Source organism: Astatotilapia calliptera, chromosome 1, assembly GCF_900246225.1.
Source record: "Astatotilapia calliptera chromosome 1, fAstCal1.2, whole genome shotgun sequence".
Taxonomy (NCBI): Eukaryota; Metazoa; Chordata; class Actinopteri; order Cichliformes; family Cichlidae; genus Astatotilapia; species Astatotilapia calliptera.
The window spans coordinates 7167117-7191665 of NC_039302.1; the positions used below are offsets into that span (position 1 = coordinate 7167117).

A 24549-nucleotide genomic window follows, 5' to 3' on the forward strand; every position below is an offset into this window, starting at 1 on the left:
ATATATTAATAGGGACCCTAAAGCTCCCCCAAAATTAAAAAGTCATGCAGTAGAATATCTGTTCACCTAAAACACATTTTCCTTTGATCTGCTGAGAAACTAAAGCGATTTTCACAGCGCCTTTGTATGGGACAGTCAGAGCTGAACACAATGAGTAGTCATTAATGTTTAAATTTACCCACTTTAAAGATTCTGAACTCTAAAGTGCAGCTATCATGTTAAAAATAAACAGCATCACCAACAGTGCACTCAGCATTAAAATCAATATATTAGCTTGAATTAAAATGTTAATTTCATCACTCTGCGTGGCAAATCTCAAGATTAACAATTTTATGCAGCATTAATCTCTTAGTTACAGCAGAGTTGGATTTACTTTTTTATTTGTTCTATTCTTTATACATTTTTATCACAATTTTATCGTCATCAAAACATCTGATAGTAAAAGGACTGGCGGGTGCAGGGTTATTTTGACAAAGAGTAATGTGGCACGTGAAGCACCCCTTTTTATGTGGGCACACACAGATCCTAAAGCAGAAGGCCCAGTTTAATGGAGAAAGTTGATAATCGCCATCACAATATCACCGGCTGTGGATTTAGGTTTTGTCGAGCCAAAGAAAGCCTGGCTGTGTTGAACCTTCCATGTAGCAACCCCTCAGCTGCCTTGGTCACTCTCTGACAATACTGGTCATGTTGAAGTCACAGTCATAGTGTTTGCATAGTGCAGTATTAAAAAGTAATGTACTATCATTGGTTACTTTTTGTCAGGCCTGCATTGCTTGCTTGCTTTGCTAAGGCATTAAAACACAGACATGTGAGTTAGTCTACAATGTTATTCTTTTTATCACTAATACATATGACTGTTTTTAGTCAGATAGAAAAATGGTTGTTCATAAACACCCAAAAATGAATAATAAAAATATTTATTCTTCTTTTTAAACTGCAATTCCCTGAAGAGATATAGATGCTGATAATCATGGTACCCCAGATTGATTAACGCGTTTAAGAGGAGTGACATATGAATTATACTTTGCGTCAAATATACGTTTTAACTTACGGCATAACTGGAACCCAATTTTAATCCTATGCGTCAACGTTCTATGTAACCACGTCGGATCAACAAATGCCACAATGACTTCAACGCCGTGGAAGACTGCAGTGTAGGGACAAAAATAGTTTCCATTCACTATGTAGGTAGGTCTAAGTCAAGCTTTAGGGTAAAAACATTAATTCGCACTCTACAATCATTATAGTGAGATGGTTACATACTAACAGACTATCCTAACTAATGTGTTTATTTTGAATGGCATGCTTATAATAAATTTGGTGAAATGGTAAATGGACTAGTTCTTAATTAGCACTTTTCTACTTGTAGGACTTAAAGAAACTTTATACAGCTTGCCTCATTCACCCATTCATGCAAACACTTTTTTCCTGTGCTTTCCCTATGTAAGTGCTTTCATCAACTAACAAAGTGGAAAAAGTTCAGTTTAGCTTAGCTCAGTTTAGCATTACAAATGTTGCAGAGATTTTTGTCTGTGTTGAATTTTAAAAAGCATTACCACAGATGAGACTGCTTTTGGCCCACAGCTGCCGCCATTGCCATGTGTGTTTGTAGTTCTTAGCCTAGATGTCCTCTTATACTGAAATTTGGCACTGAATGACTTCATATGAATTAGTACTCCGTAGGACCCATCTAATTCAGTCCCCAACCCTAGCATTCAATGCTCCAAATGAATAACTCTTTAAATATGTGAGGCATACTGATCAATATGTCTCATGTATTTAAGGAATTTTCTTCCAAAAACATTTTTTAAATGTATTATTGCAGTTTTAATTTTGTTGTAAATGAAATCTTTAAGTCTTGTGGTAAAGACATTAACAGCAAGGTTCATGTAACTGGTGTATCGCGATCATATGTCTTCCACAATCCTTTTTACTGTGTATGGTGAGAGGTCTCTGTGTTTCACTGGGTAGTTTGGTTATTGTCACAAGATGGAGGCCAGTGGATGTCGGAGTGGGGTTGGATGAGACAGTCTTTGACGTCCAAATGAAATATTTCTCTGAGCAACAGAGGGCTAAAATAGCTGAAAGAGCACTGTGCGTAATTACATGAGCTAAAAAACACTGGTCTCTGATGTCAAGAACTCATCTCAACAGTGAGTTTGGCCTTGTGGCACTGATGAAAGTTTTATAACTGTGCCATAATGCGGAATACATAATCCCCTACTCCTCATCTCTTTCTCTCTAGGTCAGATTTGACATGACAGAATGAGGAAAAAATCTTCAGCAATGACTGCCACTTCAAAGGCTGCACGTATCATAAGAAATCACTCAGGCCTCTTCATGTCTGTCTGCTCAAAGTGGTGGTCAAATAGTGGTTGTCACTTCACTGATGGCAGAGTTAATTGCTACTTTGATGTTTTCCATCAAAAACCATGACGTGTAGAAACAGGTTCTCATCATGCAATAAAAGCTAACACAGCCCCTTCACTTTTAATTCCGTAAGGAGTCGGAATATTATGTAAGCGAGGTCCAATCTGTTTTCCTAAAATGAGATGGGTCATTACAACCATTGAGATTTTCGTATTTGTTGCTTACAAAAAGCTGTAAAGACAGAGTGACGGATAGCCAAGGATTTAGCATGACCAGGCTCAGTTGAAACTCTAGCAGAGGGTGGGGTAGGGGATCATTTTTCATGTTCAGTTAAATTAGGTTCAATTCAGTTTTTAAAAAAAAACATATTTGGTATATATCAAATACCAAATCACACCAACAGTCGCCTCAAGGCTCTCTTTGGTGACACACGACTGCACTGCCAAATTCTTAGCACAAATCAGCTCGTCTAGTTTGATGCAGCAGTATAAAACCCATCATCAGACAGGATGAAACATCTGGCAGAGCAGTGGTGGAGCTGGTGTGGTGTGGAGACAACAATCTGTCTCTTAGTGTCAACAAAACCCAAGACCTGATTGTGGACACAACAAAAGCTGAGCATGCTCCACTTCAAATCAAGAGCTTGACCGTGGAAAGGGTCAGCAGCACAAAATTCCTGGTTGTCTACATCAGAGACGCTCTCTTGTGGAACTCAACACCACACGCCTGGCCAAGGAGACTTAGGTAGAGGATGCACGTACTTAAGATGCTGAAGCCACACACACACGCGCAGCCACACACACATATATATACACAATCCTCACCATCTTTTACTGAAGTACTATTGAGAGCATTCTGATAAGTTGCATGGTGACTGACACGAAGATTTTGCCGTGTGTGAGGATGTTTGAAGGGGTCATCAGGATCTCACTCCCCTACTTGGAAACCAGTTTCAAGGATCAATGCAAGAAGAAAGCTCTCTGCATCATGAGAGACTCCTCAAAGGCCGCTCAAGGACCGTTTAATCCCCAGCAAACACAGAATGAATTTTGTGGTGTCATTTTAAAATTTGAGTCAATGTACCAGTCAAGATGTTGAGTCACGGACAGAGAACAGAAGCTTCAGAAAGTCAAATGGCATGTAACCACAGGATAATATAATATAAGAGACGGAGCTGTAAAGGCCAGTTTCACTGCCAGAAAACCTGGGAGGTACTTTACAGGTGCACTACATAATTCAGTTCTTTCTTTTAAATGAAACCTACACGGCTGTTGAGATGTCAGGCTCAGTAACGGGCTAGGTAAGACTGGAAATATGTTCAAGAATAAAAATAAAGATTCATTACATTGCTTTTGCAACAAGATGAACTGGATTTTATCGAATAACTCCTACTGTCAAGAAATTTAAGCTTGTCAAACTTGTTGTGAGTTGGCTGTGTGGCAGCCTTCTCGTAGAACTAATATAAGAATCAGCATGAGTTTAATTCACTAAATGTTAATGTTGACAAACTTTTTGCTGACTGGACCAAACTGTGCACAAGTGCATCAAGTCGTGCAAATGTATCTATAAGAGAAAGCCCTGATTCATTAAGCTAAATATAATCACATTTATAGAGACAATAGCCCTGTGTAGCTTATTTGGATATACGTGTATTTCCAGCTTATTCTCTTTTTAAACACTTCTATGAAAATTAATATAATACATTAACGATATATACAACCTGCAACATTAAATATTGGATGTGTCATCCATGATAACCTTGACACCACAGAGTCTCAGACATTTCAAATCTCAGCATATACTGGATGTGAAGCCAAACCAGTTGTTAAAGCCTTAGATCTTCAAAATAACTGATATACATGGAGCTGCTTGAAATGGACTTTGACACATTTCAGCCAATTTAAAGTTATTTATTCTCCAGCCTGCCAGCATCCCTGACTGGCTGCAAGTTTGAGGTTAGACATAATGTGTGGGAAACAGAAATGCTTATATTTTTGAGTAAGTTATCTAACTTTAGTTGATATATTTCAGTTTAAAGGCAAATCATCACAACTCCAAGTATTTAAGCTGATATTTACACTTTAAAGCTTCCCATGTCTGCCTTATACACAGATATGCTGATGAACGATAGAAAACAGTGACAATAGGGAGCAGCAGCCTTTCAAACTTTCAAATTAAAAGCCACCAGTTTATTTTAAAATGAGTGAGATTTTAAAAACAAAAGTCTTCAGTTTAGAGCTCAGAAAGCAGAGCTGGTCGGCTACCAATTGAAAGGTTGGTGTTTGGATCTCCAGCTCCTCTGTTCTGCATGTCTTGGTCCAGATACTGAACTGAGCTACTCCCAATGTTCCTGTTTGATTTTCTGTCTCTGTACCAGTAATTTCTTCTGTCAATCTCACTTTGTATTTAGTTCTACTTCCTTGCCTCATCCTCTGTGATTAGTGTTAGCTCGTCTCTCACCTGTTTCCTGTACTCGGTATCTGGTGTGTATTTATTGTCTGAATCGTGCATTTCCCTTTGTTGTGTCCTCCCTCGTGGTTATGTGACATGGTTTCAGGTTTTCAGTTTGTTCTGCTAATTCCCTGTTCTGTGTATGTTTTGGGTTGTTTCCTGTGATTTTCCAGGACTATAGCTGAGTTTGAAGTTAATTCCTTGTGTCAGGGGTCCTGAGTCTGGGTCCAAATCTGCCTGACGCGCAGCCATTTTACGACTTACGACTGTGTGAATGTTAGATAAAATCGCTTGGGCATAGAAAAAAAAAATTATGAATGTAAGCAATTCGGTGAATCATGTTAGAAGTACAACGCACTTTGAACACTGATTTAGAGCAGAAACGTCCTGTGTAAGTATGTGTCAATTTACCACATTTCTATTTTTAAGACTAAAAGCTGAGGCATACTTACAGGATGTTCAGAATTACAAAATAAAAGACTCAAATTACATATTAAATGTTAACTGTTTGCTTTAATGGTGTGAAATTGTAAAGCTAGAAAACCCGAAGTTAACTTTAGAAAATAAATTTGATCATCCGAAATGGATCAGATTTTCAAAATAAAACCCCTCAGTGAGTTAGATTTTCAAAAATAAAAGCGTAGTTTACTTATTTTTAATTTTAAAAGTTTCCAATGCTATCTCTCCTGAGCTTTTCTTAGGCCAGTCTATTTAACGTTTTAACAAAAAACAACAGAAAAGTCCCACAGACAACTATACAAAAACCATTACAGCGACTAAAAGGAACATAAAACATTCAAACATGACATGTAAAATCTATGCAAAGTACTGTAGATCAACTTAATATCAACATATGTGATGAAACCATGTTTTTTTGTTATTGTTATTTATAAAATAAAAGAAGTGAAAGGCAACACCATCCACATCTTCAAGATGAATAATTTCAATGCTCTAACTCGTTTAGAAAAAAAAGAAAAAAGAACAAAAAGAATTTAATAGCAATGTTAAATTTGTTGTAATATCTAGAATATTAGGTATCACAACAAGTTTACCTCATGTCTTTTAAAGTCTCAAATTGTCTGTTCACGCCCTGCTTGTAAGGGAAAGCATGAAAACAGATACTTAAATATGGAAATACTAAAAGCTTAGGCGATGGAAAAGAAACCTTGGACATAAAGTAGGCGGTGATGAGCTGTCAGCCTCATAGCTTCAGGCACATAAACATTTCATAACAACTTTAGAGAGTACATCTGTTATTCGTTTTCCAAGATGTTGTGAAGCTGTCACGTCTAGTATGACAGCTGGTGCATGATGAACTATCAGTAAACGCATTTGGGTCGATGCACATGAAAATCTGCAATTGTATCATGAAGTGTTTCTGTGCAAAAACAACTGGTTTTGAGTGTCTAACTTGCAGCTTCAGAAAGATTCCCTTAAAAACCTTCCTCACTGGACTTGATGGATATTTTTTGCCTGCACTTTCTTCATCACTTTCCGCTGTTCTTCTCATTATCGTCTTTTTATTCCCACTAAATGCACTTTCCACTACCTTTGCCAATATTTTTCCATTCTTACTCAGCGCACACACCGGACTCATAACAAGAGGAGAGGAACAGGAACTGCTTGCAGACCCAGTACAGTTGTGCACAACTTCAGACCAAATGCAATCTTTCACAAGATGAGAGCACAACGGAAGGAATGGGTTAAAGATTTCCGTCCACCGTGCTAACACAGGAAAATGAATCGTCTATAGCCAGTTACACTTCAGACAGACCAGGATACTGTGGATATCATCAAGCTTTTGCTCCTTTCTTGGAGTTTCTCGGGAGGTTTCTTGTTGTTTGGCAGCCACCATGCTTCCTTTCCTCACAAAGAGCGTCCCCCTAATCTTCCACCTCTTCCTAAATCTCAGTTTGTGTCTAATGGGCTGGACACACGGTAAGTAAAATACATTATATTCTGATTCTGAAATTCCAATGAGACCGTCTTTGTGAACTTTTGTGTCTTTATGGGGAAAAAAAAGTTTTAACAAGAAATAAGCCAGCTGACTGAGTTGCTGACTAATTGTGGAGTTATTTTATAACTATGAGTCACTTCTTCTGCTCATCTGAGACTTCAGTCACTTCATGCTATGCACTCAGTGTGGCTTACTGAAACAAGAATAAAACGTACACAGATACAGATATCAGGCATACCAGTGACTAAAGCTGGGATACTTTTACAGTTGAATTCATTTGCCTTTGTGAGTAGAATTAAACCTGGGAAAGCTGTAATTGTTTGTTGCCCTTTGGGAGCTATAACCTGAGAAACATGTTCACTGATTGACTGCAGTTTTCTGTTTGAGAGAAAACTACCATTACACAGCAGGTATATTCATTAGTGCTCCAAATGAAGCATCATAAATTGGATTTTGGGATGTATTTGGATCGTTCTCAAGCTGCTCAATGTGATCAGCATCAATGTGACACTAGGTTTAACCTCCTAAGACCCAAACTCTTCCACAGCATGCATTTTTAATTTCTCTTTGATCTTTGGGCATATCGATGAATGTAAAAACAAAATTACCTATTTTTTTTTTACCTAATTTTTGTTTCTAAGAAAAATGAGAGCCACATATGAGGATATTTGTTTAAAATTTCGATAGAACAGTAGCAGTATAATGTCCTCGTAAGTGGATATCAGGCCCTTGTAGAGCAAAATTTAGTATTTTGGTCAAAATGTGATGGCCACATATGTGGATGCCAGGTCCTAGGAGGTTAAACAAGGGCAAACTGAGATTTGGTGTACACACACTGTATACTCGTATAGCCCTGTTTGATTTTGATGTTTTTTACCTGCTGTAAAAGATCAATATGGTGCCATTCCGTCATGTGATATGTTCTTGGAAGTTTGATCTGCCTCATCAGACGATATTTGAAAGGGACTTGTTGGTACTGTTGACTATTTTTCTACAATCACAAACACATAATTTACGATTACTTATTTTACTTATGCTGAGGTTTCCACTGGCAGCTCTTAGATTTAAAATCTAAATATTTTCCTTTTCCTTCACAGCCCTGAGGGGAGACAACTGCCCGAGCTCTCAGTGGAACGTGATGTGTCGCCCGTGTTGTGAGTACCACCTGATCCAGTGTCGGTGTCCATCAAAAGGCACAAGGGTAGGCTACACTGTTCCCTGCTGCCGCAATGTCCTGGATGAATGTGACCCCTGTATTGTTCATCCAGGTAAATTCTTGTCCTTTTCTGTTTTTTCTAAACAAAACATATTACATGATATATTGTTGTGAAAAAATATCAGAGCTGTTGTGGTATACTGCAAATGACTAGGAGTTCCAATTTATCTTAAAAAATGTTTTCGATTATTACTTTTTGCTCTGCCGTTGTCTCTCTCCAGGCTGCAGTCTATTTGAGAATTGTAAAACCTGCAACAATGGAACATGGAGAGCTAATGATGACTTCTTCGTGAATGGGAAGTATTGTACTGAGTGCCGTCAAGGCTGGAGTGGAGGGGATTGTAAAAGTGAGTAAGTGCTTTAATGAAGTATTCCTGTGAGGCCTGACCAAGCTACAGAAATGTCTAATATTATGAATCATATTCTTAAATGTGATTGCTGATAGGAAAACAGAGATCATGCAAAGCCTACATTATGAAGTGAAAATGAACAGATAAGTGCAGTGCTGATCTTTTTTTTACAATCCCAGGTTGTTTTTCTCTAAGGGATTTTCATTTTATGTCACATTTGCCAGTGTAGTGTCTTATATTTAGTCAAAAATATTGGGATGCTATGTAAAATGTAAATCAAAACAGAATGCAATAATGTGTCCTCTCATGAATCCACACTTTATTCACGATAGAAGACATCAAATATTTAAACTTTGATGAGTTATTATTTCACAAAAGTGATTAGCACATTTTGAAATGTTGGGATGGGGCCACAAAAGGCTGGAAAAGTAACTGGTTCTAAAAAGAAATACTTGGAGACGTGCTATATAATTAGTTAGTTTAATTGTCTACAGGTCAGTAACATGACTCTGTATGAAGACAGCATCCCTGACAGAGTCTGTACTCTCACTTTTTTATACTTATCTGTATAAAAAGGGCATCTTAAAGAGGCAGAGTTTCTCAGAAGTTGAAATGGGCAGAGGTTCACCAGTCTGCAAAAACTTTAATCTGCAAATTTTGGAACAATTTCAAAATAATGTTGCTCATTGTAAAATTGTAAAGAGTCAGAAGATCCCATTCAAAGATTCAGGGAATCTGGAGAAATCTTTGTGCATAAGATATAAGATCAAGAAGTTAATATTGCATGCCTGTGATCTTCTGGCCCCCAGCAGTAGTGCATTAAAAACACACAACAGGAACACTTCCGGAAATCAAAGTTCACTGTGCCAACTGCAGATACAGGTTAAAGACATATGTGAAGATGATCCCAGCTTCTCTGAATCAAAGCACATTTAAAATAGACAGTGGAAAACTTCACAGACACAGTGGAAAACTGTTCTGTGGTCAGATGAATCTAAATTTGAGATTCTTTTAGGAAAACATGGACGCTGTTATCCTCTGGGTTAAAGAAGAGTGGGACCATCCGGCTTGTTTGCAGTGCTCAGTTGAATACACTGCATACAAACTGTATACATACCTGAAGACTTTACATAAATTCATTCAAATAACTCTAAAAATACTAAAAAGAACTATCACAACCAATAAAGAAATAACTAAGACACAAACTGACTTAATTATTTTCTTTATTGGCCAAAGGGCTCCATTCTCTGTGACTGTGATAAGATGTGCACCAGGATACCAGTTATGAGCACTAACCCAGTAAATCATATTCATGATCTGACATTTACATGGAACAGTGAGGCAGAGAAGTCCTATTATTCATCCCCCTGCATACATGATAAGTAGCTAACACTATTTACTACAACAGAAGTACAAATACATGCAATCATATTAAGAGACAGACAGCTGCTCTGCGAATAATGCCAAGCAGAAACATGTGCATAATGATATTTCATCTCACCGCTTCTATTTCTTCTTTGGACTAAGATGAAAACAATCCTCAATTCTCCTTTTTTGTTACTCAGAGCCCAGTTTTTGTAGAAGAAGCTGTGTACAGGATGCTGAATAGCACTGTGCAGCACACACACACACACACACACACACACACACACACACACACACACACACACACACACACACACACTGACAGACCCTGGCCTTAGTTACAATTCATTAGAGTTGATGCTGACAGTGCTCGTTGCCACAAATGCAACAATTCTGCTGAAAGGCAGGTAAAACAAAAAATGTAAAAGTGACTTATGACTGAATAACAGGCGTCCATCCATCCATCCATGCATCCATTCTTATCCGCTTATCCTTATCAGGGTTGCGGTGAGGAGGCGTTAGGGTGCTGCAGTCTATCCAAGTTGTCATAGGACGAGAGGCGGGGTACACCCTGGACAGGTCGCCAGTCTGTCGCAGGGCTAATAACCTTGAGACCTTGTCCTTTTAGTAAACTACTTTATTAAATTAATTAAATTACTTAATACATGTCTCCAAGGAACATAAGAACCTTTGTTTTTGTCTGAGATGCTGGTACCCTATGACATCCTGTGGCTCAGAGTGTTGTGTAAAGGGAAGAAAACATCAAGAGGAAACATCACCACCATTTAATGTAAAATAAATATCTTTAGCATCTCCAAAGTATGTACAGTTCATGTATGCAGCAAAGGATATACGGGAAAAGCTGTTTAATAATCAGATCTATGGTTAAGAATTTTCAAAATGACACAACCTTCGTTGCAATACACATTATGGACATTTGGTGGCGACAGTGCTTTTTATTGGTTTGCCTACAACTGTATGCAGCCTAGTGTCTACTTAGAGCTCAAGTTCACAAAAAGAATAAAAAGATGGATGAATACTACTTTAAAAAATATATATATATACACAACTACAGATACAGATACAACAACAACCACCACGTAATAATTTAGACCAACTGTAGTGTGAGACTCAGTGCAACATGAAGCTGATATTAGTGCAAAGTAAAAAAGTTTACTTAGTTGCCACTCCTATTCTCTCACATGGTACTTTTTCCATTCTCTACATTTAATGGCGTTGGGGAAATTGCCACTCAGGTGTTATTCTGTCATGTTCTAACATTCTGAGTTACACAAAAGAAGACATTTGGACATTGGGCAATCTCTCTCTTACACAGGCTTTTTACAGAATGTTCTACACAGGCTGACCAACTCCTTGAATAGACTGAATGATCTTATTCTGGGATATTTTTTTAAAATTCTAAACAACCCCATTCCCTTAGCGAAGACTGGTCAACATCAATTCAACATGGCTTTAGTATCTCGTCTTTCTTTTTCTTAACAGCATTAATAGCAGCATGATGATGATAATCAGAACCATCCGAATCCCCCCCGCACACACACACGCACATATATGTATATTTCTTTTTCCTTTTTTTTTTTGGTATTATCTGCCCTCTTACACAGCATGTCAAATTATGGGGCTTAGCTTGCAACAGTCAAAATGCTCAGTGCCACTGAGATAAGTACACATTTAATGGGTATAAGTATAAGTAATTATAGTTCTCTTGTTGGTAGCATGTGGAGGCATCATTCAGCGAGCTCAGGGTCACATAGCCCTGGAGAGTTACCCAACAAATGCTCGATGTGAATGGATAGTGCAAATGGAGAGGGGAAGCAGTATCCAGCTCAGGTAGGTAACTTTTCCAAAGATCTGATATGAAAATCATTCAACACTGAAGGCACATGATTTGATCAAAGAGAAAAGATTTAGTTAAGTCTCTATTTGAAAGGCTCAGAAGGGATCAATGTGACCTCAGGTAATAAAGAACTGCTGAGCTGCAGATGATACAGGAGAGAGTCAAGCAATCTGGCGGTTGCAATTGACTGTGTTGGAATAATAAAAGAGCTGGAGATGAGCGTACTTTAGAGTGAGGACATTCTTGGGTTCAAAGCAGGGTAACAGTTACAAAACAAATGGTATCATTTTGTTTGTTTGGGAAAATAATGTACTTTTCAGTAAAAATACATAGTAGAACATTAACATAAGATATAGAAATTTCTTTCAAATCTATACTTTGGATTGCCATTAACTAGTATAACTCATTCATCCCGCTTTATATCTGTCCTGTTAACGTGCTATACATCAGACTTGGCATGGGGATTAACTCACATCAGGTGACAAACATCATTTCTGTATTGTTTTGCTGCAGATTTTCACTGCTGAGTTTGGAGTCTGACCACAGCTGTCATTACGATTACGTCGAGGTCCGTGATGGTGACAGCCTGACTTCTCCTGTGATTGGTCGGTTTTGTGGGGATCAGTTACCTCCTCCAATAAAAAGCTCCGGGAACTTCCTACACATTCTCTTCACCTCTGATGGCTATAATAACTTTGATGGCTTTGTTCTTACATTTCAGAAAATTTCAGGTAGGTATTAATCATAAGCAATGTGAATGCATACACACTGCCGCAGGACAGACAATATAACACAAACACGTAACATTATAATGCAGCGTAATACAATTGGTCACAATAATGTTTTAAAGCCTGTCCATGGAGGCAGACTGGATTTATATTGGATTACATTACATTACGATACGTGGCCTTTTATTTTGTTATCACGGTATATGAGTCAGCGTATGCTCTGTGTGAAGGGTTTTTTTCCTCTATGTAATCCACATACAAAACAAACAATACAAATGTGTTAGGCTCAGTGTGCACACAGGCAGTTAACAAATTAGAGAAAAAGCATTTTTTATTATAATTAGAGGGAAGAGTTACAGCAGACCTGTACAAAGCTGTTAGGACTGATAGCGTCTGTTTTATGATATACATATAACAAATACATGGCACTATTCATGTATTTTGTTTCTATGCAGCACATTTCGTCGACGTACCTTTACTTTCACTCTTCATCTGTGTCTGTGCAGCCTCCTTCATAGGGCAGTGATGTGAGACGGACAGTCAATGACACAGATTTATCATACCTGCTCCTCTCTGCCCCATTTACCGCCTTTAAAGCAAATCATGCATCTAACTTCAGTCCCATTTATACAGTCTTTTCCCTCATTGGGCATCAACTGTGGTTTCCTAATCCCAACATATCAAAGCACCACGGCATGAATGAGAGTTATGGCAGTCTTCAGTAATAATTCTGTTGGAAAAAAATAGAGGGACGTATCCAGAGAATGATTTAAGATTTTTTTTCATGTATGCAGAAGATGCCCTATTATTAGTAATAATCTCTAGTGCAACATTGAGCTTCATAGTCCTACAAGATCTATCTTTATATCTATTAGGGGTGCAACGCTACACAAAATTCACGGTTCGGTTCGATACTTTGGTGTCACGGTTCGATATTTTTTCGATACAAAAAAAATGTTCATGCCTTTTTAATTTGTCATTTATTAAAATTATAAATATATATATTTTAACTCAAAAGTACAGTTTTTAAATTTAATGTTGCTGAAACAAAAGTAATTAAAAAAATAAATATATCTCAGGGCTCTCAAAATTTCAAAATCCCTGGTAGCCCTTCGGGCAGGGACTCTTCAGTTTTTGGTAGCCCAAAATAAATTTAAGTAGCCCGAATAAAAAAGAGAGCAATTTTTTGATTGATGTTTTGTTTCCTATTTTGTTTCCTTTACAATATAATACATTAAAGTATAATATTGTAAAGGAAACAAAACATTAATCAAAAAATTGTTGAAAAACAAATTACAACATTTTATAAAAATTACAATCATCAACTCAAATACAGTGGGGCAAGAAAGTATTTAGTCAGCCACCGATTGTGCAAGTTCCCCCACTTAAAATGATGACAGAGGTCAGTAATTTGCACCAGAGGTACACTTCAACTGTGAGAGACAGAATGTGAAAAAAAAATCCATGAATTCACATGGTAGGATTTGTAAAGAATTTATTCGTAAATCAGGGTGGAAAATAAGTATTTGGTCAATAACAAAAATACAACTCAATACTTTGTAACATAACCTTTGTTGGCAATAACAGAGGTCAAACGTTTACTATAGGTCTTTACCAGGTTTGCACACACAGTAGCTGGTATTTTGGCCCATTCCTCCATGCAGATCTTCTCGAGAGCAGTGATGTTTTGGGGCTGTCGCCGAGCAACACGGACTTTCAACTCCCGCCACAGATTTTCTATGGGGTTGAGGTCTGGAGACTGGCTAGGCCACTCCAGGACTTTCAAATGCTTCTTACGGAGCCACTCCTTTGTTGCCCGGGCGGTGTGTTTTGGATCATTGTCATGTTGGAAGACCCAGCCTCGTTTCATCTTCAAAGTTCTCACTGATGGAAGGAGGTTTTGGCTCAAAATCTCACGATACATGGCCCCATTCATTCTGTCCTTAACACGGATCAGTCGTCCTGTCCCCTTGGCAGAAAAACAGCCCCATAGCATGATGTTTCCACCCCCATGCTTCACAGTAGGTATGGTGTTCTTGGGATGCAACTCAGTATTCTTCTTCCTCCAAACACGACGAGTTGAGTTTATACCAAAAAGTTCTACTTTGGTTTCATCTGACCACATGACATTCTCCCAATCCTCTGCTGTATCATCCATGTGCTCTCTGGCAAACTTCAGACGGGCCTGGACATGCACTGGCTTCAGCAGCGGAACACGTCTGGCACTGCGGGATTTGATTCCCTGCCGTTGTAGTGTGTTACTGATGGTGACCTTTGTTACTTTGGTCCCAGCTCTCTGCAGGTCATTCACCAGGTCCCCCCGTGTGGTTCTGGGATCTTTGCTCACCGTTCTCATGATCATTTTGACCCCACGGGATGAGATCTTGCGTGGAGCCCCAGATCGAGGGAGATTATCAGTGGTCTTGTATGTCTTCCATTTTTTGATGATTGCTCCCACAGTTGATTTTTTCACACCAAGCTGCTTGCCTATTGTAGATTCACTCTTCCCAGTCTGGTGCAGGTCTACAATACTTTTCCTGGTGTCCTTCGAAAGCTCTTTGGTCTTGGCCATGGCGGAGTTTGGAGTCTGACTGTTTGAGGCTGTGGACAGGTGTCTTTTATACAGATGATGAGTTCAAACAGGTGCCATTCATACAGGTAACGAGTGGGGGACAGAAAAGCTTCTTACAGAAGACGTTACAGGTCTGTGAGAGCCAGAGATTTTCCTTGTTTGAGGTGACCAAATACTTATTTTCCACCCTGATTTACGAATAAATTCTTTACAAATCCTACCATGTGGATTCATGGATTTTTTTTTCACATTCTGTCTCTCACAGTTGAAGTGTACCTCTGGTGCAAATTACTGACCTCTGTCTTCATTTTAAGTGGGGGAACTTGCACAATCGGTGGCTGACTAAATACTTTTTTGCCCCACTGTACTTGGTTCTAATTGAACAGAAATTTCTATGAACTTGTAAGAACTGTGTAGGACATGAATCAGTCTGTGTCAGATCCTGAATTTGAAATTTCCACTGAAGTCACGGGTAAGAGGCAAGTGGAACCAAGAACTACGCCATTTGCTTTTTGAAGTTTGCAAAGACTGCTAAATTGTGCCAGTGGTAGTTCACTCTTTGCAACATAGTACGCTGTTCTAAACAGATTTTTCAGGTTTATTTTTAGTATGTTATTTGCAATCGGTGTTTGTTCTGGGAAAGATATTGCAGACTGAGCAATAATGCATTTCTTGCATTTCTCATGGGTTCTAATGGGGGCCTTTCTTAAAATGACTGGTCCCAGTAACAAAGGCGCTTGTCGACTCAGAAATCGAGAGAAAACCAACAACACACCCGGCAGAACATTATGTTATTTACACGGGTGCACATAAGTGGTTCGCATGTGCGCATTCGCTGTCAAAATAAAAGACGCGCACCAGATAAGAAGTTGCAACGCGCGTTTGCGTCCATTTAAAAGGCCCTGTTTTGTCCGCTAGAGTGGGATTTTCACGGCACATTCTGCACCACATCTCTGTGCGTTCATCATTTGTTTGAAGCCAGCTCACCTCCTGCAACCACTTTTCCGAGAATACGCGCTTCTTTTGTGGTTCGGACTCCTTCTGACATTTGTTTGGAGGTGGAGGAACACCAAAGTAATTGCTTAAAGGAGCTTGCTTCTTCGACATCTTTAAGAGTTCTAAACAAATGTCTGTCCTCCTCCAGAAAATCTTATGTATGCAAACACGCGTTGCAACTTCATATCTTGTGCGCGTATTTTTTATTTTATTTTGACAGCGAATGCGCACCTGCAAACACTTATGTGCAGCCCTGGTTATTTAGCTCGTCATATTGCAGCCACAGAAATTCTTTTGTCCAAGAAACCATAAAGCTGCACTTTCTTTTTGCCTTATAGTCTGATTTGTCCTAACTTTTCTGTTTTGTGGTAAGCTAGCGGCAGTGTTCTTCTGCAGATGTCAATAAACGGCTGTGCTCCCTGGCTAGCTCACGGGAAGCAAGACCAAACGACACCTCCGTCTCCTCGTTGTCTGAGCTCACCACATTGGTGTCAGAAGTGGGATGATGGTGGCACCCCATGTTCTGACCCGAGTGCGCCAAAAGAAGGCACCTGGACATTTGCAGGACTTTTTGTGGGGTAATGGGGTCGTCAAGGACGACTGACCCCTTAAGTGGGGGCTATGTAGCGGGTCAGGGCTGTTCGGGGTTCTGTTTGTACAGTTATGTTTTGTTTATCTTGCCATAGTGACAGGTGACGCCCTCTCACTGCGACGGTGTGTCCTTCCGGGGTCAGAGGGCGCCCTGTGTGTTGTTGTTGTGTGGTTGCTGCGCTGAGCAGGGGTCCGTTCTTCGTACCTTGCTAAGTAAGTTAGCTGGATTTAATTGTTGACGATTTCGCCTGATCTTGGATCGTTCGGTTCTCCGAAGCTCATCCGGGACTTGCTGTCATAGCAACAGATCCGTAAGCATAAACCTGCTCGGGAGCAGGTTTACTTTATGTAAACAGGATTAGATCGCGGCCACTCAGGTATGTCCGCTTCATGTATACGAAAGCAACAGCAATATTTTACCACTGTTTTACCATAAATAAATAGTATCAATGTAACTAAAGATAATGCAGTATTTGATTCTTTTATTGATTCCATACAGATACATACAGGTCATTTCCTAAAAAAAGGGAAATGTACTATTAATCATTCTATTTCATGTATTTGATTATTACAGATGTAATTCATATTTTAGAGTAGTAATAGTAAATTACTTCGTGTAATCAGGATGAGAGACCATGGCTATAAAAGTGAAGGTGGATTTGGGAAGTCTGTCGCAGCCATGTCCTGTCCGTATACGCGAGCCACCCATTGTGGAAGGTGCAAGATTGATATGGAGAGTTCTCAGAATTCAGCGTATATTGCGGGACAGACAGGATCCTTTAGCTCAGCGCGACAGTGTGCTCATAGAGAGATATCGATTTTCCCGTGAGGGTATTATTTACTTAACCAACTTGTTGACGAGGGGGTGCAGGACCACCACCTGTCGTTTTTTGCTCTGCCCTTTTCTTGGTTGCTGTTATAAACAAACAAACAGTTTATTTCAGGGTCTCTTTTCAAGAGACTAAAAGCAATATAAGTGATAAATATTACCATTCTGTAGGATATTCTTATATTTCACGTTTACTTGTTCCCATGTTCTGGTGGGTCCTGTCGTGGCTCTAATGTGAAAGAGGATATAATATAATATAATATAATATAATATAATATAATATAATATAATATAATAAATTTACCCTACCGCCTACTGGTGTTGGCCAGAGGGGCCGATGGCGCGATATGGCAGCCTGGCTTCTGTCAGTCTGCCCCAGGGCAGCTGTGGCTACAACCGTAGCTGCTTCCACCAGTGTGTGAATGTGAGAGTGAATGAATAGTGTTATTGTAAAGCGCTTTGGGTGCCTTGAAAAGCGCTATATAAATCCAATCCATTATTATTATTATTATTATTATTATTATTAATAAATTACGAGTTTAATTTGTCAGCAACTTTCTGCCAGCCCTCTCTCCTTGCTTTTGCAGCCTTTGCAGTGTTCCCTTGCGTTTTAATTAAACTGAAACTCCTGAAATCCCTCAATCAAGAGTTCTTGCTCTGCTGCCGAAAAATGCTGAGCGCGTTCCTTCGACATTTTCGCCGACCAATCAAACGGTTGCCGATCAATGTTTCTACTATCGATGCGTAGCCCCTGTTAAGCCACCCAGTGATCTCACATTACTTCATCCAGCTATACTAATCGTCAACAACAGGTGTGTTCGGAGAACCGGAATAGCGAGCTCAAAGTTAGCGCGATGATTTGATCTTGGATGTGTCATTTGATCTTGGATGTAGTAAGCAAGGTACGAAGAACGGACCCCAGTTAGCTAGCGGCAGTGTTCTTCTGCAGATGTCAATAAACGGCTGTGCTCCCTAGCTAGCTCACGGGAAGCAAGACCAAACGATACCTCTGTCTCCACCTTGTCTGAGCTCGCCACAATATTAAACATATCAGGTCTCCATAAGGAGAATCATGTGCTAACGGCTGTCTAAATGACTCGGGTAAAGTTTGTAGCATGCATGCTTGTTGTTTTTGTCTGCTTCCACTTGTCTTTGCACTAGGATGATGTCGGCGTAAATGTGCAGTCATATTCGTTGTGTTCCCACTAGTGCTGTCAGCGTTAATCTCGTTGAAATGACGTTAACGCCACAACACGGCAAATCTCCGTTAACGAGCTACCCCTGATCGCCCCGTGCGTGGGGCTAGACGGCCAACACGTTAACAAGCTAACTGCGCTAACACACTAGTTCCCACCCATGTAATTGAGCATTGCGTGGCACATCCAACATACTGTTTTACTTTAGTCCATGACGCGCTTACCTTCAGGGTCATACGTCACATGAAAACCAAAATAATTCCAAACGCCAGATCTGAATGAGGGTGGGGAAGGTTCAATTTGCCATGTTGCAAGGAGAGCTTAACTTCTGTCTCGCTAGCTTGCCCTGCGCTCTTCCTTCTGACGATGCTGTCTGTGTTGAGTGCTCAGTGGATCTGCGTTCGACAGTGCAGCCTAGGCGGAGTAGTCGAACGCAGATTCACTGAGCGCTCAACACAGACAGCATTGTCAGAAGGAAAGTTGATAAAATAAATTACAAATTTTGTATTGTTCGATACATATGCGTACCGAACCGAAAGCACTGTATCGAACGGTTCAATATCGATACGAGTATCGTTGCACCCCTACTATCTATCTATCTATCTATCTATCTATCTATCTATCTATCTATCTATCTATCTATCTATCTATCTATCTATCTATCTATCTATCTATCTATCTATCTATCTATCTGTCTAAGAGATTTACACAGATCGATACTATCTATCGATAGATATAAGTTACTTTAGCTGTTTATATTATGTCAATATAATAATGTGCACCCTTATAAATGTTATGTTTATTGGTTATTCAGTGTTATCTTTCATTTATCACAGTCAGAAAATTTCTTTACAGTGTCAGCCATCAAGAATGTAGCATGCGCAGCACCAGACAAACCAGTGAATGGATACCTGCTGCCTGTATATGGTCCAGAAGAGGAGCTCATATTGGTAAACTACCGGTGCCATCCACCTTTCAGGCTGATTGGCATGCAGCAGAGGACCTGTCTACCTAATGGCACATGGAGTGGCACTGCTCCCTCATGTGTAAAAGGTTTTTCTTGTGTGTTTTAACTCCTCCCATGGTGCTTGTTGTGTTCTGTTATAGTGTTTGCACACTATTATTGACAGTTAGGAAATACATTTTTCTCTCTTTTGTCTCAACTGCATACAGGTCCAACAAGCCTGGTCCAGTGCGCTCCTCCACCCAAACTGCTCCACGGATATCACAGACCTGCTCTTGACTCAGCTGGAGGTGCTGAGACAATTGAGTTTTTCTGTAAAACCTCCTACATTTTAAGTGGAAACCACCAGAGTACCTGTCTCTCTAATGGATCCTGGAGTAGCAGGTCACCAAAGTGTGTTAGAGGTAATAGTTTTCAAAAAAAAAAAAGGAAGAAAGATTTAGGTTGTAGCTGCTTTTCCTCCTCGTTGTTACATGAGGAAAAAAAAATAGAGTATAGAGTATTACATTGTAATATATTGTAAACTGGGAAGTTTATAAAGAAAGATTAGACATTCTTATGTGTTTGTCACTACAGTATTTAAGTCCCTGATATTTTTAAGCAGAATCATTTACATACACATCTACTTATTGTTGCCACCTGCTTGATTTACCTTCACAGTCTGTCGAGAGCCCAGAGTTTCTGAACTTGTACGGCAAAGTGTTGTGAAGCCACACCTATTGCTAAGGTAATGTTATATGTGTGTATGTATGAGTTTTGCACACCTAAAGTTATTATTTTGGATTTTTTTATGTTACTTTGTCATTATACAAATTGCTGTGATGGTTTTACTTTGTGAGGAAAAAAACTGAACAATCCGACAGACTTTCCTCTTCCCTGTTCTTTGATTTGATAGCAGTGACAGCAGTTTATGTAGCTATCTGGTGTATTGCCCTGACACATCTTTGAATTTTGCTCATATTCATGCCATGGGTGCTTCAAAGACCAGAATCGCGCACTTAAGTGCAGCATATTCAAAAAAAGCAATGTAGCATGCATGTGAAAGAAGAAGTCATTTATGCCCCTTATTGTGTCCCAGATGCTAAGCACTAGTAGAACTTGAAGCAAACATAGGTTATTCTCTTCTTGGTTTTATGATTGAGTAAATCCACACATTGAAAATGAAATGTCATTTAGCTCTAAAACAAAATAAGAAAGGACATGAGTGGGAGCACGTTGGTAGAATTTGGAGGCTCAAAAAATATTGGAAATATCAGTTTGTAAACAATGAATAAGCAAATCTGTATATGGGTAAATAAAAGATAAACAAGATGTATGTATATGTATAAAAACTCACAATGCTTATCACACTGAAAAGATGAGCTTTAAAGGCAAACTATCTCTTTCTTTTAGACAGCGTTCAGACCAGACTCACCTCTCATCCAGATACAGCGTGGATGATTTGTTGTCCGCTGGCTTTATTCCACTAACATCCGGTGGATTGTCCAGAGAGAAAAATGATGACACCTCTTTGGCTGAGATACCTCGAGGTTTTCACCCAGTTTACACTAGCATCGACTACAAGTGTGCTTCACCTCTCTATCGAAACAAAGGAAGCTCTCGACGCACCTGTCTGAAGACTGGAAGGTGGAGTGGGCACTATGTTTCCTGCTCACCAGGTGAGATCAGCAAAAGTTTACGCTTGGCTTGTTAAGTGAAATCTCTCTTAAAAAACAGAGAAATATAAAACACCATATTGGTACATTGCACAGACACAAATACCAGCTAACTCGTGCTTATGGAGATGATACTTTTAGCTGCAAAGGGTCACCAAAGCAGGTGGAGCCACATGTTTGATTTTGCACATGCTTTTATGCTGAGTGCCCTTCCTGAAGCAACAATCTGATTTATCCTGGTTTTGGGCTGGTACAGTACCAGGAGTATGTTAGCCTGTGTCTCCTCCTGGTCTCAAACCAGGGATCTTTTGCATGCAAGACAAATGTGTACTTTTGTACTTCTGTGTACAGAAAAAGTATTAGTTTCACTGACTACAAGTGAGGAATAGACTCATCTGACAGGCTGTTAGTTACATATAGTTAACCAGTTTTAACCACACATTACCCGTTAGCCTTTCCTCATAATATCAAGTTTTTTTGCAACAAAGATGGTGATGGTGGAAACACTCATCTTGAGGCTTCATAACATGATTCCAAAAACAAATGGTAGGAATTTGGTGGGTTTTTTAAAAAGCCAACCTAAAGTGGTCATTTGAGGAACTGCACTTTTTGGCTTTATTTTTCTTCTTGACCAATACATTCCAGCGTTGTTAGCAAATTTCAGAAGTATATTCTTAAGTAAGCTAAATTGATGTGTGAACTTAGCTCTTACACCTGAAAGATTGTAGTTTGACTAAAACGAAATAATGATGATCTGTTTGAGTTCAGAAGCAACCTACCGCAGATATTAGATTCATTCTGTAACATTTATATTGCAATTTTGTGACTCTTCTGCAGTTACACGAGTCACGACACTTTTAAATGAATCATCTTGGTCACAGTGACATCTTATTAAGAAAAAAATTACGCAGACTTATTTTGATTTTGAAGTAATTCTTTGACATTTCTGGAAGTCAACTGATCATCATTCTTACCTGTCTGTCTGTTTTTAAGGGCTAGATTCTAATTTTAAAGCCACTTTCACATCTGCACTGTAAAATTTAATACGTTTCTGTTCTTTGTCCTCTCTGATGTCACAGTTTGTGGCAAATTTGACGCTTTCAGCAGACACAACCTCTCCGACGCTCAGTGGCCGTGGCACGCAGCCATTTATATCCGCTCACCACCTGATCACACTGTGAGCACCTACACGTCCCCTGGAAGGATCATAACAGACCAGCAGGGGGCCTCAGAGGAGTCCACATTCTGGTTCCTGGCCTGCAGTGGAGCTCTTGTCGCCCAGCATAGAGTCCTGGTGGTGGCTCAGTGTGTGGTAGACAAGAACAAGCAGCAGCACATTCAGCCTGAACATGTGAAGGTTGTCATAGGCAAGCAATACCATACACCCAGGGATGTGTTGAAAAGCCAGCACCACCTGAGGGTAAAGTCCCATATGCATGACAACTTTTTACTGTTTAAACTTGCCTAAACAATGCAGTCTAAATGGATGAGCATGTAATATGCAAATAAAAAATATTCATTAATGCCTTTTTATATCAGTAAATCCTTTGCAGGTCAGGTTATATGGCAAATGGTCATCTCACTTTCACCCCACATTAAACCTAGAAGCCACCATTTGGCCTGAAAATGACCAAACAGTGCTCATAAATATGTGGTCTTACATTAGTTTTTTCTTTTTTTGTAAGTCATAAAGTGCAGAAATGCTTATAAATTCTGCAGCACAACAGTTGATAAAAAAGAAAAAGAAAAATCAGTCTTAATTAAATTGAAGTTATTTTTTGGATATATATTTGTTTGTAAAGGTATAAAGTGGATAAGGTGCATATTTGATATGCACTTAAAGCTTACATGGAATGCAGCTATATTTTCTTTGGTTCTGCACATCTTGCATGCATATAATCTAATCTTGATGTGTATTCCAAAAACAACAAAACTTGGCATGCAACTCAGTAGTCTAACTTCCAATTCTCCCTCATCTTCTCTTTCTGCCCCAGCAGGTTTCAGAGATAGTAGTCCATCCAAATTTTTTCTCCTCACCAGACTCTGATGTGGCTGTGCTTAAGCTAAAAGACAAGGCCAAGATCAGAGAGCGCGTGTTGCCTGTGTGTCTACCCAAAACGCAAGGAGGGGAGGTGACTGCGCAGGAGGCTTACACCGCGAGGTGGATTTTACCAAGCAATCCGAGGCACCTGGGCCACTCTGCAACCTTGAGCCTGACAAAACTTGTTGAGCTGACTGATGTTACTCATTGTGAAAGAGATTTTGCTCAAGGAGGGGCACATACCACAGCGATCAGTGACAATTCATTGTGTGTCATTAGCAAACCGTCCAGTCCTCAGAGCGCCTGCCCAATTGTTATTCCAGGCATCACAACCATGCCAACTGTGTTTTCATCCACAAGGGCTGTCTTGTCAGGTCACGAGGATACTCACCGAGCCTCTAGTGCAGGCTGGCAGCTGCTTGGTTTAGAGAGAGCAACATCTTTTGAGAAAAACAACTGCAACCAACCGAGTTACACAGTTCACACACAAATTGCAAACTTTCAAGACTGGATAGAGCAACATGTGAAATAGGTGCTTTTGGTACAATCTTATAAAAGGCAGAATTTCAGCAATGTTAATAATTAAATCTGAGTTCTGTATATTTCAGTGCTGCTAATTATGCAAAACAAACTAAACTAAACTGGTTTTAAGCACCTAATGCATACCTACTTCCTATACTACCATGTGATCGTTAGAACTCTATTATGTGTTTGCACCTGCAGCGATCACTCCCATATAAAACACATCCTCATGCTTCTAAGAATAAATTGCTGTAATAAAAAAGACAGACAACTGTTGACCTATTTATTCTCAAAACACGGGTAGTTATGTAATTATTGACATCTAAAACATTAGTTCCAAGCAGTTATTGTTTTGTTTTTTAGTAAAGCTAGTTGATTTATAAAGTATATTGTGTGAAACATGTAACATGCTTTTCTACAATATAAATTGCACAATATGCATTAAAAATGTGTATTTCTGCATCATTTAACTTTTTGCCATTTCAAGTAAACTTTAATTGTGTTATATTTACAATCTATTTACAACTAGGAAATGAATTGTGTTTAAATAATTGTATCACACAATTTGACACAAAAACCATCTGCAAAGAACCTTGTGAGTACTTTTGACCAGCATTTAAATTGAATCTCATATCTCAAAGCTCATCCAGTGCTTTCTTGACTACTTTCACTTACTTTTCACATTTGGCAGTCCTCCCATCTTCATCTGGTCCAGAACATACCAAGTAGGCTGCTAACAAAAACTAACATCACTGTCTTCCAGTGAAATTCAAAATTCATTTTTATTTTTCATTAATTACAAACAAATATACAGTAAACCTGCTGAGACCCAATTCCACCTATCAGCCTCTCTGAATATGGGTCTTTTAACTGTTCCATGCTCTT

General features: G+C 39.2%; 1 protein-coding gene across 1 annotated transcript; it reads left to right on the plus strand.

Moving 5' to 3' along the window:
* The first annotated feature begins 6677 nt into the window (after positions 1-6677).
* pamr1a (peptidase domain containing associated with muscle regeneration 1a) lies at positions 6678-23947 on the plus strand. Its single transcript, XM_026178713.1, has 11 exons — positions 6678-6762; positions 7879-8049; positions 8219-8344; positions 11449-11563; positions 12084-12301; positions 19338-19535; positions 19656-19850; positions 20107-20173; positions 20839-21104; positions 22181-22521; positions 23099-23947. The coding sequence occupies exons 1-11, from the start codon at positions 6678-6680 to the stop codon at positions 23672-23674; spliced, it is 2358 nt and encodes a 785-aa protein (XP_026034498.1). The 3' UTR covers positions 23675-23947.
* Positions 23948-24549: the final 602 nt, after the last annotated feature.

What these genes read in the sequence shown, in the direction of transcription:
- pamr1a (XM_026178713.1), top strand. Translation starts at nt 6,678, where the DNA reads ATGCTTCCTTTCCTCACAAAGAGCGTCCCCCTAATCTTCCACCTCTTC. An exon ending in GAGTGGAGGGGATTGTAAAA is followed by an intron (nt 8,345 to 11,448) that starts GTGAGTAAGTGC and finishes TCTTGTTGGTAG; the next exon opens with CATGTGGAGGCATCATTCAG. An exon ending in AAAGCCAGCACCACCTGAGG is followed by an intron (nt 22,522 to 23,098) that starts GTAAAGTCCCAT and finishes CTGCCCCAGCAG; the next exon opens with GTTTCAGAGATAGTAGTCCA.